Genomic DNA, 16,870 nt, shown 5'->3' with positions numbered 1-16,870 from the left:
ATAAGAATTAGCAATAATGATTTCATTTTCATCATCCAGAGAATCTTCAAACTTCGCTTCTTTGCAGATTTAAACAAGAAATTAGCATTAAAAGAAAATTAAACTTTATATAAATGCTGACGATCCCTATTATCCCTTTTTGAGGGAGACTTGCAAATTCACATCCACCAACTCTGAGAGGGCAAAGGGAGGCAACTCTTTGTTTCTGGATAAAATTAACGAGGGGATTATCTTTGTACTTACCTAAAATATTTTCATGCCTCAGCATCACAGTGTTGTACAATTCTGTTTCCCTGAACCATGACTTCTCATCCCGGGAGGAGAAGATCTTCACAGCGACGTTCTCCCCCTGCCAGCTGCCCCTCCACACCTCACCATACCGGCCCTTCCCTGGAGAAAGCAACACAGAGGTGATGTGGGACTGGTGAACAGGAGAGGTAGCCAGGACATCTCTTGCCTGCAACTATTACCCCCTTCCACTGTTTACTTGCAAGAACTGAATCTGGGGCTATAAACAGCACCACCTTTCTCCCGTGAAGACATTCAAAAGTAAGCCGGAACCTGCCCCTCCTGGCCACCCACTGTCATAACAAATTCAACACCCTCAGTGTCTGCACAGTACAACTGGCTGCTCATTACGAAGTTTACAGTTAAGTTCCTCTATTAAAACCTATGAAACATATATGGTTTTTAAAAGCACCTGAAAGTTAGTGAAATTAAGAAAATGGTACAGAGTATTAGATTTCACTGTTGTGCTGAAAGCCAAAAATATAAAAAAATAAAAAACCTGCACGTGTCCAAATTGAATACCTTTCTGGACTCCTTCCCTTCAAACAAGATCAACGTAGATATTTTCTTGGGAGTCCAAATCTGTGAATTTACATACGCATTTATATTTTTCATAAGGGAGAGGCTATTAAGTTTGAGATATGCGTTCTGAAGGATCCCCCCCCAAAAAAAAATCACACGTAAACACACACACAAAAAACGGTGCTGTGTAGGAGACCGACAAGCAGCCAGTACCTTCCCTAAAGGATTTCTTGGCAGAGGATATATTTCAAAAGAGGATTTGCAGAGTCTTAAAGACATAATCCCAGAACAGTTCTGATTCCCGACATTGGTCATGGATATTTGCTTGTTAGACAGCCCCTGTGGTGCCAGAAGTGGGCCATGTTGCAAAGGCCCCTTGGAGAAGGCATTTCCCAAAACGTGGTGTCTCTAGTGTGTGATCTGCTCTGTGGGGGGCATGCCCCCTCCTACAGCAGCAACGCGTCCGTCAGCCTGTCCACCACTTGTTCCCTCTTCCATTCTTCTCCTTAATTATAGGTAGGGGTGATGGGGGAGGCTGGGAGAAGGAGGTAATTACCACGAGACTACGGGGATCAACACAGGGTATAATCAGGGTAAAGACACACGCGGCACCTAGATACAACAAAGGCAGGAGATACACCTTGCGGGGCAGTGGGGCTTTCCACCAGGCCAGTGGCTGCTGGGAGTCACAGCTTGTAATAAACAGCTGCAGCACCACCTGCACGCACAGGAACATAGCTCTTTGCTAAAAAAAACTAAGCCAAACATGGAGGACAAAACCCAAACATGGAGGAAGCAAGCTCGTCTATCCAGGTGATTATGTCCTGACACAAAATCCAAACCACTCAATCTAGAATCTCTCATGATAAACAATGTCCCTATTAAATACCAATGACTACTTCCAAAAGGATGTTAAATGGGGCCAGGAAGTCATCATTGTGGGCTGCTGTCAGGTCACAAAAATAGTATTTAGAGCAGGACTAATTTTAATACAGTCATAGCAATTGCCCAGCATTTGTAGTGCGAGATGAAGGCTAGTGCTAAGACAGTATAAAATAGGCTGCTACAAAATAGTATGCTGATCTTTTCTTGCCTTTGGTAAAATTCTGTATCTTTATTTGCCCTTTGTCCTCATATTCTCATTAGGAAGGAGAGAAAAAACATGCCGGAGAATTGTATACATTACTATAAAGTTGCCTTAAGTCCCTTTTTTTTTTTTTTGTAAGAAAACAGAGATGGATGTCAGGATAAGTAGACAGATTTAAAATAGAAACGTACTTCAACTTCAATGGTTTTCAAATGCTTTTAAGTTGTCAAATGCTTTTTAGAAATGCAACCTTATGTGGAAGTCGCTAAAAACAGAAGCAGGACTGCCCAAAAGTACTGGCCATGGAGCCCCCATGGAAATCCCTAAGGTATCTGAAATTTGGGGGGTTCACTAATCACTATCTGGTAACAACTGATCTAGTCCAACTTCCCATGCTTTTGAACCCGAAATGGTAACGTGCTATCCAAGCAGTTCATCCGATACATTTTTATTCAAGACTGTACCACATGAACACTAACTATAAGCTACTGAAATGGCATTGCTTTTATGAAAGTCTTTAGCACCGAAGCAACAAAATGCTATAATTGAATTTACACTATTTCAAAGAATGCTCAAGAATATCCACACTACCCCAAACAGCATGTCTTTTTAAAGGCACAGTAATATTTTGCCCTTTGGACTCTGGGCTCAGTCTCTAAAAACTGCTATTGAGATCAGCTGCCCTGTGAATGGTCACCGGCCATGGGACAGGAGGGTAGGGGAAAGTGAGACAGGAAAACATCCCTGTCACTGCCTTCTCACTCCTACCCAAATACCTGTCCCTGTTCATAATCAAATGGGATGTCAGGTAGTACAAGAGGACAAGCCTGGTTGTATGCAATGGGCACATTTGGGGCTTTTCCATTTTTCTTTGCCCACCACGGTCCATTGTAGAAGAGAAACGCGAAGTGTGGTTCAGAGACCGCCCCAGCGGCTGCAGACCTACAGCAGAGGCAAAGGACTCCTGCTGGCCCCCTGTGTGCCTGAAGGCAGCGCCTGCTGCTCCAACCAGGCAGCCTAGCCCCCTTCCCATTATCAGGCCTGAGGGGGTCCTGATTTCCATGAAAACAGAAAGAAAAGTCAGAGGGTAGCAGCCAAGTGGTGAAGGCAGCAAATGGCAGCCAGCCACCTCCCAAAAGCAAAAGATGGGATGACTGGAGCTACAAAGAAAAGAAAGCTGGAGAAATAGAAAGAGCATGTAGGGGCGCTGCCTACCTATCCGCCCCATGGCCATTCCTGCGCACCGTCCAAAAGAGAAATTCATGACAACTACCAGGTGATCGGAAATACCCGCCAAATAAAAGTAAAACTACTAAAACTCAGGACTTCCCAAAAAAAGGGCATTTTGTACCATCTTCCCGGAGGGCGACCAGCAATTGATAAACAGCCCATAAAAATGTCACAAATTTTGACCCAGGAACCCCAATTCCTGGGAATTTATTCTGACCACTCAAAAGAAAGACGCAAGGCATGCAAAAGCCTTTCCGAGCAGTACCATGAAAATTCAACGATCATTCAAAAGATCATGATTACATAATCTTTTTAAAATACTTGTGATGTGTACAGATAGATGGAAATGTACATGAGCTTAAAACTGACAGGAGGAACACAAATCGTGTACACACTATGTTACATCTATATATAAACCTGTTCCTAGACGGGGAAAATAGAACAGGCCACAGAGAAATGGATATCACTCTTGTTTAAATACAACAATTTTAAAGGTAGCCTTAGTAAATTTATCTCATTATTTTTAAAGTCAGTGGGAGAGTGAGTGGGATTGGAGAACTGCCATAAGCAAGTGTATTGTCCAAACGCCTACTCACCTCAGATCACTCAATGCCTGTAGTCAGGAGCAGCCATACTATACAAATTCTTTCCTCATTCCTTCCCATCACCCCAAAGGGTCTACCTACAACTAAAGGCTTTTGATTAGCCATTCTGCATACTAACTAGCAACAGATTCCTTTGACAAGAACTTCAACAAGTTGAGGTGCTCTGACGCAGGTCAGAGCGAACAGATACATAGCCACACCGTCTCCTGTGATTTCATGAGCAACGGGCAGCAAGGGGCAGATTTTTCAAGTCCCACCCTGCCTCTAGAGCCACAGTGAACACTGCATATAACCCACAAAGGAATAGAAAAAATAATTACCGACACACTCCAACAGTGTGATCTGACGAGCCACCGTTCTTTGTACCAGAAAAGGGAGGCCAGAGCCGCTTCCTGATGTACATGAATGATCCAATAAATCCTGTGGTTCAAGACAAGGAGAAAAAAAGAAACTACTGAGAAACAGGTCCCGGTTCAGAGTATGAGCACGTGTATCACGGCAACACTCAACGGACACAGCAATCCTGGACATGTGGCCCGTAAGTGTGCACAGAACGTCCCACTGGAGGAAGAACTGGTTTTCTTAGGAAAACCAAAAGCTAGCCCTTTCCCCGATAGAAGACAGGTTTTGCTGAGGGATAAGTAGTCTCTTTGTGCATCCAGAGTTTTAGAATAAATATATATATATTTAAAACAAAACAGAACAAAACAAAACTCTGAGGGCACAAAGTCAAAGATGCAAATTACAAAGTCCCAGGAGCAAAGCTGAGCGCAAAGGGAAGCAAGAGAAAGAGCAGCGAGTGGAGCAAAAAGTGGGGCCTTCAAGTCCAAGGCTGGGCATAACTAACCACGTTCTGCTCTGTTCATAACTATCTATGAAAGGATTCACTATAGTTGGCATGCCAACTAAGGAACTCTAAAAAGGAATAAACGAATTAGGAATAAGGAACAAACAATTCCAATGTTGCTTATATTGGAAAGACTCCAGTGGCCACGTGGGTCATCTCCCTGGTACACACAAGCAGAGAAGGGCCACCTGGATGGAGGTTACCCTTTAGGTAGGTGAGGAACAAAAGCATCACAAAAGTTAACCCTCGGTGTCATTTCCCGGTGCGAATTCTACACAAAGCAGAGAGGAAAAATAAACTTTCATTTAAAACATAAAACCGTGCCCCAAACCTACTGGAACATACTGTGGGAAAAACTCCCAATTAGTTCATTCATAAGTTTTTCCTTCTTATTGTCAGTGCAAGTCAAAGAGTAGATGCCTTTTTGTATCAGGACTTAATAATTTGTAGTACACAGTATTGTGCCCACGGTGATAGGTGTTGTGGTTGCAGTAATGTTGAGCTGACATTCCCCAAAGCTCATCCTTTCCCAGACGTTTTAGCTAGCCTGTTAGAGCAATACATTGATTTGTCTGCATTTCATCTTCTTTTCCTTACTCTGAGTACCACTGGGAAGTACTGTTGATCAGCAAAATTACCAAAATCTGAACATCCAAAGGAAGATATTTAGAATCCTTAAAAACCACAAAATGGATAATCAACAAGAAATTGAATGTAGATCAAGCAGTTCCATATCTCCCTAACCATCTCTTTTGCTGTTCTGTTTTCTCATTATTCATTCAATTTTTTTGAGAGAATAACTCTGAAAATTAAACAAATGTGTTGTTTTTTCATCATGTGTAATCGTGGTTTTAAATCTGGTTCATAGACTTAAGGCGGGGGAGGAGAATCAACCAGACTAACAAACATCTACTTCAACTCCTGGATCCCAAGGCTTCTTTTTCAATGTAGGAAGCTGTTCAGTAAGATAGAGTTTGTTGAGCCACATATATGAGCACATCACTTAAATAAGCAAGTATATAGATGAATAATGATAACTTGTTTTAAACAGTGTTCTTTACTGTGCTATCATATCGTTATATACTGTCATCCAACATGGCTGTGTTGAGAAGACTATTTTAGCACACACTCCCATCCCTCTTCCAGACTTACAGAAGCTACTTAACAGCATTTTACACTAGATATTCCTATCATTGTCCATTGTGGTTGGCAAGCTCTGGGGAACAGAGTTCTGACTAATCTGCTTGAGAATCCTGCTTCGCTAAAGCTTTCTCAGGATTCAGCCTCATATCTTCTTGCTACTGACTCAATAAACTCGTTTAATTTTCCTTAATATTTGAAATAAACTCCAAAATACATTTCTAACAAAAAACCGTGATTCTCTTCTTTGGGAAACAGAACGCCCTCTTCTCCTGTTTTCCCAGTTCTGCCGTACTACAATCTAAATAGATAGATGAACAGAAGAAAACGAGGTTCCTTCCCCCTTTCCATACAAAAAAGTACACCTGACCGGTGGCCCAATAGCAGGGAAGGCAGAGGAGGATGGGATATTTCCTAGCCTGTATCAGCTACCACCAAATGTTTTAACAACTAGCCCAGTTAGTCCAAGAATAGCACCAGAGCTACAAAGACAGGTGAGGGTGAGTCTTCTCCAGCAAAAAGGTAGTTGCAGGGCAGGCTTAGGTGGAGAAGGACCAGACACTATTAAGCTTGTCCCCTAGCAGCACAAGACTTAATATGAGATGATCTTAGGTGATGCATGGCCATGGCATTAAATAACATTGAATCACATTAGAAAGCTATGACCTTGACGGTCTTCCATCAAATTATGACAAGGAGAGTCTCGATTTCGTATTAGCATGTCTTTAACACCTAACACTCACTCATCTTCACCTTTTTCAAAGGATGCATCAGACTCAGCATAGCATCACTTTAGAAGGCTATTACTTCTCTCTTTTGCATTTTATGGTAACCTATTTATAGCAAGTGGTTCCCTTGTCTCGCTTGAAGTTTAAAGTTTCTGTAAAATTAACACTCCACAATTTTAAAAGTATGAAAGGAAGACACATTTTAATGGGATTTCATTTAAAAGTACGGGGCGCCTGGGTGGCGCAGTCGGTTAAGCGTCCGACTTCAGCCAGGTCACGATCTCGCGGTCCGTGAGTTCGAGCCCCGCGTCAGGCTCTGGGCTGATGGCTCAGAGCCTGGAGCCTGTTTCCGATTCTGTGTCTCCCTCTCTCTCTGCCCCTCCCCCGTTCATGCTCTGTCTCTCTCTGTCCCAAAAATAAATAAACGTTGAAAAAAAAAATTAAAAAAAAAAAAGTATGCAAAAGAATAACTTTAAAACATATAAATACAATGGTGTCTGACACTGAGTTGTCCATAAATGCAGCTACCAGCCACATGTTGGCTTTTAGCAAGGGAAATGTGGCTAGCCTGAACTGATATACATGCTGTGACTGTAAAGTATACATCAGATTTTAAAAACTTAGTTCCAAAAAAAAAAAAAAAAAGGGAAGGAAAGGAAAGAAAAGAATGTAAAATATCTCACTCATCATTCTTTATGGTTAATGATTATATGTCAAAATGATAATTCTATTCATTTGGTTAAACATATTATTAAAATTAATATCACCTATGGTGGGGCTTTTTTAAACTTTTTTTTTTTTAAGCAGCCACTAGAAAACTTAAAATTAAATATATGGCACACATATTTTATTGGATACCACTGTTTAACCAAATGGCCACACTCCACAAGGGGGCAGCACAGGAGCATGAAAAGTTTAATTGCTGCTTTTTTGGATGTCAAATTTTAAAGTCTTAAATTACAGGGTGTTAAAATAATCTAGAAAGGAAAGTGATTTTAATATTAAGCAAAGGTGCTTTTTTGAAAGTACTTTTATTGCTAAAAATAGAGTAACTGAATTACTTCAAGCCCCCCCCCCACCCCAAAATTATAGGCAACCATTCTCTGTACCTTTTCCCTTACTCCCAAAAGAAAAGTAACTACCAAGAATCTACTAAAATAAATCCCCCCCCCTTATTTAATATAAGTGCCTAAAATAAATGTTTTCCTATAGGGGAGACTAAACAGGTGCCAACATATGCTTGCCTAGGACACAAGTGACCAGTGGTAAGTGTGCACGTTGTCCAGTCACCAGCTACTGGTTAGCATTTCATGGTGGGAATGGGAAAGCATCTTTAGCCATCTTTGTTATGCTTGGGATTCCCTGGGGTCACAAACTCACTGCTAAAGTGCTGTCTCCAACATTGGTGGTGATGAGCCCTTCGATGGTGCCGTACTCCACATCTCTGGGATTGAGGCGTTCTTGATTGCGCCTTTTAAATTTTCGGAGAGCGACTCCCAGTAGGCAAGCTAGAAGGCATACTGCAAACACTACAGACAGAATAATGAGGCCGACCTCCAAGTGGAAATTCTGTGTTCCAGGAAAGGATTTCCCTGGAGATGGGGGAGAAAAGGGCAATTGGCTGTAAGGATCAGTGTTTACTTACTATTCAGCATAACCAACACCTAACAAGTAGGTCCTGATGCTGACCACATAGTCTTGCAAGTCACAAACCGTGAAAACTAAAATACTTCCTAACACCTGGCCAATGGCCCAGTCATTTGAACCATTATTCATTTAGACAGAGCCAGAGATTGAAAAGATTCCACAGAGAACCAACTGTATTAATGCATGTACGTGAAAGTACTTTTCAAATATGGAGTACTACACAAATCTCTGTACAAATGCTTTATCCTCAGCCCTTACAGAAATTATGACGTAATATTCCTATGAGAAGGCACTATCTGAGTTAAATCCAAATCACCCAATCTGTGGTTCTCCTCAATGTATCTTGGATGTTTACCGCAGAATTCTCATTGATCTTTTCACATCACGATTTCTGCCTAGGATTTCTGCCTAGGAACCTATTCATTCATCTGTTCTTTTACTCACTTATCCAATATTCATTCACTCACTCAAAACATTCATTCACTGATTCACTCACTCGCCTAATCACTCATTCACCCCCTAGCTTGGCATTATTACATTACCCATTCAAACATCCGTGCATTCACTCCAACACTCACATACCACTCAGGCAGATACACACAAAGACTTTCTACTTGCCTAGTGAGGTAAATGAAAAATTTCTTGATTGGATAGTGAAGCCCCATAATTAAGAGGTCCCCAAAGAGGGGTGCCTGTGTGGCTCAGTTGATTGAGTGACCGATTCTTGGTATTGGCTCAGGTCATGATCTCGCGGTTTATGGGATCGAGCCCCACATCAGGCTCCACACTGACAGTGCAGAGCTTGCTTGGGACTTTCTCTCTCCCTCCCTCTCTGCCTCTCTTCCTCTCTCTCTCTCTCACTCTCTGAATAAATGAATAAACACTAAAAAAGTCCCCAAACAATAATTATCTCTGAATGTCAGACCCCTTGTGACATGGTGTCACCGAGCCCTGTTCTTCCCCACATATGCCCCTTTTCCACATCCCTGCCTCCTTCCACAATCCAAGTGCAAGCCTGATGTCCTTTATACATTTCTTTTAACTTTCCAAATCTTGGAGATTTAACTTCCAACTTGGCACATTATACTCCATGGTACATGTCACTTGTACGATAAAGTGTCAAACTAATTATATACAACATTAAATTATAAATATTGAGCCTCCCTAATTGAATTAGAGATTCCTTAAGTAAAGAAAATAAATTTTCTATTACAACTCAGAGTCTTGCAGTGTTCTGCAGATTAGGAACTTTCCATATTGTAGGTATAACTTTTGTGTGAGTGCAGATACTTGATTGTGTCCGTCCACTCTATTAATAACAATTTAACTCACAAAGGTTAAGAGTAAAGTTTATTCCATCAAGTACCCTTTTTGTTTTAACCATTTGAATACTTAATCTCCCTTTTAAAAATCTTTCATTATTCAATGAATTAACAGAATTAACATTTGCTTATCAAAATTAACATTTTCTATATGTCTTAATGTCACCACCGTAACTGAAACACTGCACAACATAATCTTGCATCAGTTTTTTTGTCTTGTTTTGTTTTGTTTTCATTTTTCGGTCTCTCCTCCTGTTAGCTGACATTTCTGACAGTGGGCATTGCTAGTAGTCTCTCCTACTCCACTTCTAGGTTTGTTTCTTCTTTTTGTGAGTGCAACATTAAATAATTATGCCTATTAAAAATGTACTGTAGATTAAGAGAATTAACTTTGTCTTAGAGTGAGTCTACAAAGACTAAGGAACATTAGTTTTTGATAGCAATGTAGGGCTCATTTTATGGGGAAACAGTTTCAGAGAAACACTGATTTCCACTGAACATGGAATCCATTTGAACACAACATGGAAAAAGATTCCACAGAAACTACAAGGTTCATGTGAAATCTTACCCAGCTTCAAGCTTCAGTAATGGTTCATTGGGAAATCAGATATGGGAGCAAAGGTTAGTGAGGCTTTGTCTCTTTCCTCAAAAAGAAGGAAACATATTCTACTCAGTCACTGGATTCTTATGTTCCATTTTACTTCCTACACACTCAACAAAGAGATGACTATTTACCAAGCCAAACTGTTTCATAAATTATGACACCATGGCTCCTCAACAGAAAAGGGTATCTGGAGCTCTTCACCTGCTCATGACTACCAAGAGAGATCGGGTCACCCAAGCTGTTCCCCAAGATGGACACATCTTGCTCACTTGCCCAAAGATATTTATCCCCCTTCAGACTCCAAAAGGCCATGCCTTTCCCTTCTTCATCTATAGCTACCCTCCTTGTCACCCATGACCTCTAGTTCAAGGAGGAGGAGGAAAAGCTTGTGGCTACTTCCATCTTTAACCCACACAGAACAACATTAACAGAAACCCTTGATCTAGAAATAGAAAAGTCCACGGGAACCTTTGGTGGGCAGCTGGGCCGTGATGTTCCTGTTACACCAGTCGCCTTGGCAACACTCCACAGCTTGGCCAGGTGACGGCGGGGTCTTACAGGTCATCTTCCCTTGCTCGTAGACCTGGAAACAGCCTTTCTGGTAGACATGGAAGCCATCATTTATGCTCAGTGAGGAGAAGCACTGCTGGCCTTCACAGTGGTCCTCGTTCCCACAGGAGAGGCCTTCACACACACACATGTAAAGTTTGGGGTTTACCTTGGGCTTCTCATCTGCAAAGAAGCAAGAAGAAGGGAAAAAAAAATCACTGCATGGGTTTTACCCCCATGAGGGCAATAAGATGGTTTCTCCAAGACCATTACAACACATTCACCAACAGCATGTCAGGCCAAGTGTCATCACTGGCCATGATGTCCACATTTTGTTATCTTGTATTTCTCACTTGACTAACTACCAAATGATAATCGCCTCTCAGTACAGGAACACATTATACAAACTGTGTGCTCTTTTAGATCATACCAGGCCAAAGAATAGTTATCATGTACCCAGAGGCTTCTGAAAATGAACTTCCCCTCACTGTGGTTTTCACATTCTCTTCAGCCTGATGGGCTCTCACATCCCAATTCTTACATCAAAATAAAATGTTTTTCCAGGACATAATGCTCATCACCTTTATTGTATGTTTTTTTTTAAAGGCTCCTAAATATAGGGCACTTGTTAGTGCCAGTTCCTGCTAACTCCATACTAATCCATCAACTAGTAATACAAGGAATGCTGGTGTTCCCGCCACTATCTGTAATAGCCCAGTATAATCGAGAGTTTACAAGGATGCAGTCTATAATTACAAATGTCTATTACCAATATTTCCAGCTAGATGCCTTAGATTAATGTTTCAATAGTGACAACACTGAAGTTTTCATGTTGATTACAATGGAAATTCATCACTGCTTACACATGTTTGCCTGGCAGGAAAAAAAAAATGGCACTGATTATTGAAGATGAGGGTACAAGGAGACAAAGGGAATAGAGCAATGTTTTAAAAGTAAGGTAAGAGGTGAGACCACAGGAGCAGTCAACACCTGCTAGGTCCAAGGTGTGATGGAAAGATGTGCCTTGTCCATCAGTGAAGCACACCTAATCAGACTTCCTAATTGTCTCCTTCTGGAAACATCTGCAATCTAATTTTTGCAACCTAATTTTTCAAATCACTCTTTCTTTTCCCCTCCCTTGTGAGAATGATTAGTTCAGACTTGCTGGTCCCAACAGTTTGCACTAGGAGGGAAGAAAAGTGAAGAAAGAATGTAAACAGCCAAGTCCTAGAGGTTCCAAAGCAGTTTTCCTATAAAGAAATTCAGCTTTCAGAGCTCCCTCCAAAGGTCTATGGCACAGAGTGACTGCCTTCTGATTCTTGAACCCTCTGTAGCAGGTCTGTGAGATAACTACTTCTTTCTTAAAATAACAGGTCGGGTAGCTGCGCTTTCAAGAGGAGACCTTAAGGTAAGGTCTTTGAAATGTCAAGTTCATTTACACAGATTTGTGTGGGTGTTTGTAGAGACGTGGGTTATCTCAAAAAGAGAAAAGTGTTCTTAATCTTTCTTCTTCCCTCTTCAAAGAAGTGAAAAATAGTTCACTACCCACTGTAATGTGGGTGCCTCATCCCACAGAGTAAGTGCATGCAGACACACAGACACAAGCCTTCTATTTATAATTGACTTGCTAGTTCTTTTGAAAACCACAAGGGGCTCATCCAAGAGCAAAGACATGCCTGAAAGCAGGAGATCCAAAATAGCCGCTGACAGTGTATGTATGTCACCAGTCTCACCCCCGAGAATCAAGAGCCTCAGACATTTTTAATGAGCAAAAATTTTAATGAGCCAAAAGATAGTCTTTATTTTCCCTGCCTAGAGAAATTCCAGCACCAATCTATTTCTATGAGGATGAGAAACATATATATCTGTTGACATAACCCAGCAAAAGTTTACACTTGCCAAAAGTGAGTTGAAAGATAATATTTCCAGGGAGTCTAGACATGCTTGCCACTCTTGAATGGCACAAAGCTGGGCTGAGCATTGCCAACTATGCTGCCCAACAGGTGATGATTCTTTGGAGGGAAACGGATGGGCAGGATAAGGGGAGGGGTGGTTAACAGTATCATGTTGATTTGTTTGTGATCTACAGCAGGGAATTTAAAATACTATGTTTGAAAACTGTGCCATAACACAATGTATGAAAATCTGAAACACAAACATGTATTTTAAAATCCTAAATATTTTCAAAGGTCAAAGATATCCCAGGATATACATCCTTAGAGAGGTTGTGTCTACTGACACTGGGTTGGCTGAAGGATTCATGTGAGGATGAAAGGGTAAATGAAAATAACGTTAAGAGAGTAGCTGTTCAGGGATTGATAATGGACTGAGGAGTATGCGCCCCTCAACTCACGGTGCCCATGGTGCAGTAGGAACACCCAGAAACGAGTAACTGTAGGCAACAGAGGCCTCACTCACTGATCCTATGGAAACGGACAGTCCTGGTAAGAAGAATTAATGACATCTTGTGGTTCTAATAAAAAAGGTCAAATCTGGGGCGCCTGGGTGGCGCAGTCGGTTAAGCGTCCGACTTCAACCAGGTCACGATCTCGCGGTCCGTGAGTTCGAGCCCCGCGTCAGGCTCTGGGCTGATGGCTCGGAGCCTGGAGCCTGTTTCTGATTCTGTGTCTCCCTCTCTCTCTCTGCCCCTCCCCCGTTCATGCTCTGTCTCTCTCTGTCCCAAAAATAAATAAACGTTGAAAAAAATAAAAAAAATTAAAAAAATAAAAGGTCAAATTTAAAAAAATAAATAAAATAGCAACAACAATGATTTTTTTAATGTGCTCTCAGAGTGAGCTCTGCTCTTAAAATTAGAGCCCTGGGGTGCCTGGCTGGGTCCGTCGGTGGAGCATATGACTCTCGATCTCAGGGTCAAGAGTTCAAGCCCCAAGTTGGGGGTGGAGCCTACTTAAAAATAGATAGATAGATAGATAGATAATAAAATTAGAGCTGAAACTGAACTCTAGCTCACAGACATTAAGATGTGGACCCCCCTTCCAAGGTCTCTAGCTTTTGACAGGATGTGGGGATGGCCTGACAGATGTTTGGAATGTAACCTACAGAATTTTGCCAGAATTGAGCAGCCCTGAGTAAATACCAACTTCAGTAAAGGTCAATTCACTATACCCAACTATGAGGCATGACAGGTTATAAACTGTAATCAGACCTTATCCTGTGGGGGTCATAAACGGAGTCAAAGGGATTCATTCATTTAGTAAACACTCTCCTTGAATCTTTACATCCCTCTACTAGTTGTATGTATGCAGATGGCCGAGGGCTGACTACCTTTAAACAGGTAATTCTTTTTAAGGTGTCAAAAACTAGAGTTTTCATATCCTCACCTCCACCGTCCAGAAAAAGAAAAAAGGGGAAGAAGGACGGTTGTCAGTGCTATGTGATAATTAATTTAATCTCTGATATGAGGAACCATGAGCTCAGTCCAGCTGTTAGCTAATGGGAAAGTACACAAGCTTTACCAGATTCACGTCCAATTTTGCTTCTCACCAACATTTAATCTTCTTAAGTTGGGTATTTCCATATAACTACTTAGAAGAGCCCATCATGAATCTATTTTTTATATACTGCCAGATATAAATGCAGACCCTAAATTCATAAGAATATAAGAATGACCACATATACCACGCACATGCCTGCATGCACACACACATTAGTTAAATGCCACTTTGCCAGTTTCATCTGACAGAGTGGATTAGTCGAAGAGATGCCAAAGAGATTTCTGAGCTAGGATTACTAATTCAACAAAGAAGGTTAAAAGCAAGACAGCAGCGTTTTCATATCTCAACATCCACAATTCTAAGGAACAGAGCAAGCCCCAGAATGCCCATGTCTCACTGTTTCAGTCTTGTCCAATTTTAGGAATAATCATAACATGTGTGGGCCTGTGATTTTTTATTTGGGGTGGGTTGGGGGTAGGGGGCACGCAGGGTGACAGAACTATTACAAAATCCCTTTTAGGGCCACGGGTAAGGGTCTGTGGACCTCGGATTTCTCCAACAGTGACATACATATAGTACACATCGAGGCACACCAAGGAATGGATAATCACCTTCCGTGACTGATTTCCAACAGTACAGACAGGAAACGCCGTATCTGATATGAAGCCCTTTGCACTTGCCTCTGCAAACAACTAGGAAGTGCCCTGGCAGAAGGCAACAAGTCTACTCCACCTAATTGACATTCATTTAAATAATTCAGTAATTTAAATGTCAAGCCAGAGGTATTCCCTCTCTGCGAAGCTCACCCACATTGTTTGTTCTAAAAGGCACCTCCCAGCATTACTCAGTGTTATGGCTGGCACTGTGCGCCCTTTGTATCACCAGGACCAGGTCTGTGCAAACACACTCACAGGTCTGGCTGGGAGCCGCAGGGAGTTCTTGACGCCACCTGGGAGGACTGGGGGCTGGCTCCACAACCAGAGGTGCAGGCTCAGAAGCCCAAACCTCTTAAAAGATCTCGTTCTGGGCTCATCCTCTGTGCACACCTACTCTCGTAGCCTCACGACAGACTGTCGTCACAGGAAGAGGCAGAGCAGAGAGCATCGTGGACTTTTTACGTCTGTCCACAGTTTGGGATGCTCTTGTACCTCGGAGTAAAAATCTTCACATTTATGTTTTAAGTGGGACTTGAGAAATCTAAGCACACCACCATGGGCTTATCCCCCACATTCTCAGTCATGCACTCCATAACGCTTTAAAGCATTTAAACTGATTACCATTCTAAATGGTGCACAAAACCTCACATCTCCCACTAAAGTTTGACACAAAAGACAAATGAGAAACTGCTACAAGTAAACCAGCCTGCAACTATCACCCCAGAGGTCAGCAAAAGGAACAGGCTGAATTTCTTAGAGGTTCACCTCCAAGTGGCACAGATGACAATATGGTTATTAGACTATTATTATAAAAGTCAGATAGCTCAGAACTATATAGGCTAAAAAAGGAACCCCAAACATATCTGGACTCCTTCCAACAGTATAAACGATTCATTCATTTGAAATGACAGCCTATATTAGGCTTATAGATATGGGAGTCCTTCCATGGCCTCCTAATCTGAAAGTGCAGCTTGGCACTTCTCCAGAATCGGAAAGCATTTGAGATCTCTGGCATTAAACAAAGGCTCAGTGATGGATTTTGCAATGCCAGGTATCACTGCCAGAAGCCTGCTCCTAAGACAGAAACACAAAGGTCAGTCTGCAATGCCTAGTGAAGGGCATTTGATGGTCTGGTGAGAAGGCAAGCTATATGCTCGGGAATACGGTACCCCAAACACCATTAAATGCTCTCATTATAAAACCCCCATCTAGGGAACCCAAATTCCATTTGTTTTTGTTTGTTTGTTTGTTTACCCCTGATCAGAGAAACAGATATTTGGCAAAGTTGTAAAGCGAAGAAGAAAACATATTCCAGGAGTTAAGAAAGATTGAATAGGATCACATATAAATTAGAATAACAATGACATAAAATGATTTCAGGATTCCCAAGATTTTGAACTGACGATAGCTACAAATGTACCCTGCCTCCAGCGTTCTGGAACCGAGCAAATCACATCCCCATTCAGATGTAATCCTCTCTGTCTTCTGTGACTCTCCAAAGAGAGACAGGAGGGTTAATGTGGCCAGAAGTCCTTCCTGGTGGAGCTGATCCCCACATCCTTAGGCTCCCCTCTTATCCCCTCCATTCTTGGGAGGCCTCTCCTGTTCCAAGATATCAGGTCCTTTAGGTAGGGAATTTCCTCCATGTGGAGTGCTTACCTCCCTCCCTGCCTACACTCCACTTACCTAGTTAGCATCTACCCTCTCTTAAAGAAGCCTTTGTTCACACACTCAAATTTAAAGTAAGAACCACCTGTATACACTCACACACATGTGTCTGTCTGGCTACTGAATGTCCAAGTCTCTCCTCCGGACTAGGAGTGCCATGAGGGGAGGGACTGACCCTACTCTGCTCACTGTTACAGAGCCCCCGCCTGCTTCAGTGATTGACAGGAGTACAAGCCTGATGGATATTTGCTTCCGGATGAATTTTCTCTTCACGGAAAGGATTTAGAGGTGGGAAGAGACATGATGCTGGTTTTCAGAGCAGACTGAGCCTATAAAGTCTTTAAATGTCAGCAGAGATCTTAAGGCAAGGCTTAGTCACCGAGCCAGCATGTCTGTGCAAGCCATTTCTTCCTAGAGGAGTTCGCCATAGCGTCACATCTGTTCACCTACTCTGGCTTACAAGTGTAGAAAATTAATACTTGCGGTGTGGTACAGTAGGTGTTCTGTCTGCCTGGTTGTTAG

General features: G+C 42.0%; 1 protein-coding gene across 2 annotated transcripts in view; it reads right to left on the bottom strand.

The window, feature by feature from the left end:
* ACVR1 (activin A receptor type 1) overlaps nt 1–16,870 on the bottom strand; it is a 141,475-nt gene that overhangs the window by 39,291 nt on the left and 85,314 nt on the right. For both annotated transcript variants that reach the window (XM_047872586.1, XM_047872587.1), the window contains exons 4-7: nt 10,489–10,752; nt 7,828–8,039; nt 4,053–4,152; nt 244–390 (exon numbers count right to left, since the gene is read on the bottom strand). In XM_047872586.1, the coding sequence (XP_047728542.1) occupies nt 244–390; nt 4,053–4,152; nt 7,828–8,039; nt 10,489–10,752 (723 nt within the window). The remainder of the gene's footprint in view (nt 1–243; nt 391–4,052; nt 4,153–7,827; nt 8,040–10,488; nt 10,753–16,870) is intronic.

Source organism: Prionailurus viverrinus, chromosome C1 (genome assembly GCF_022837055.1).
Source record: "Prionailurus viverrinus isolate Anna chromosome C1, UM_Priviv_1.0, whole genome shotgun sequence".
NCBI lineage: Eukaryota > Metazoa > Chordata > Mammalia > Carnivora > Felidae > Prionailurus > Prionailurus viverrinus.
Note: the sequence above shows the minus strand (reverse complement) of the source record. Positions and strands in the feature narration are given on the sequence as shown.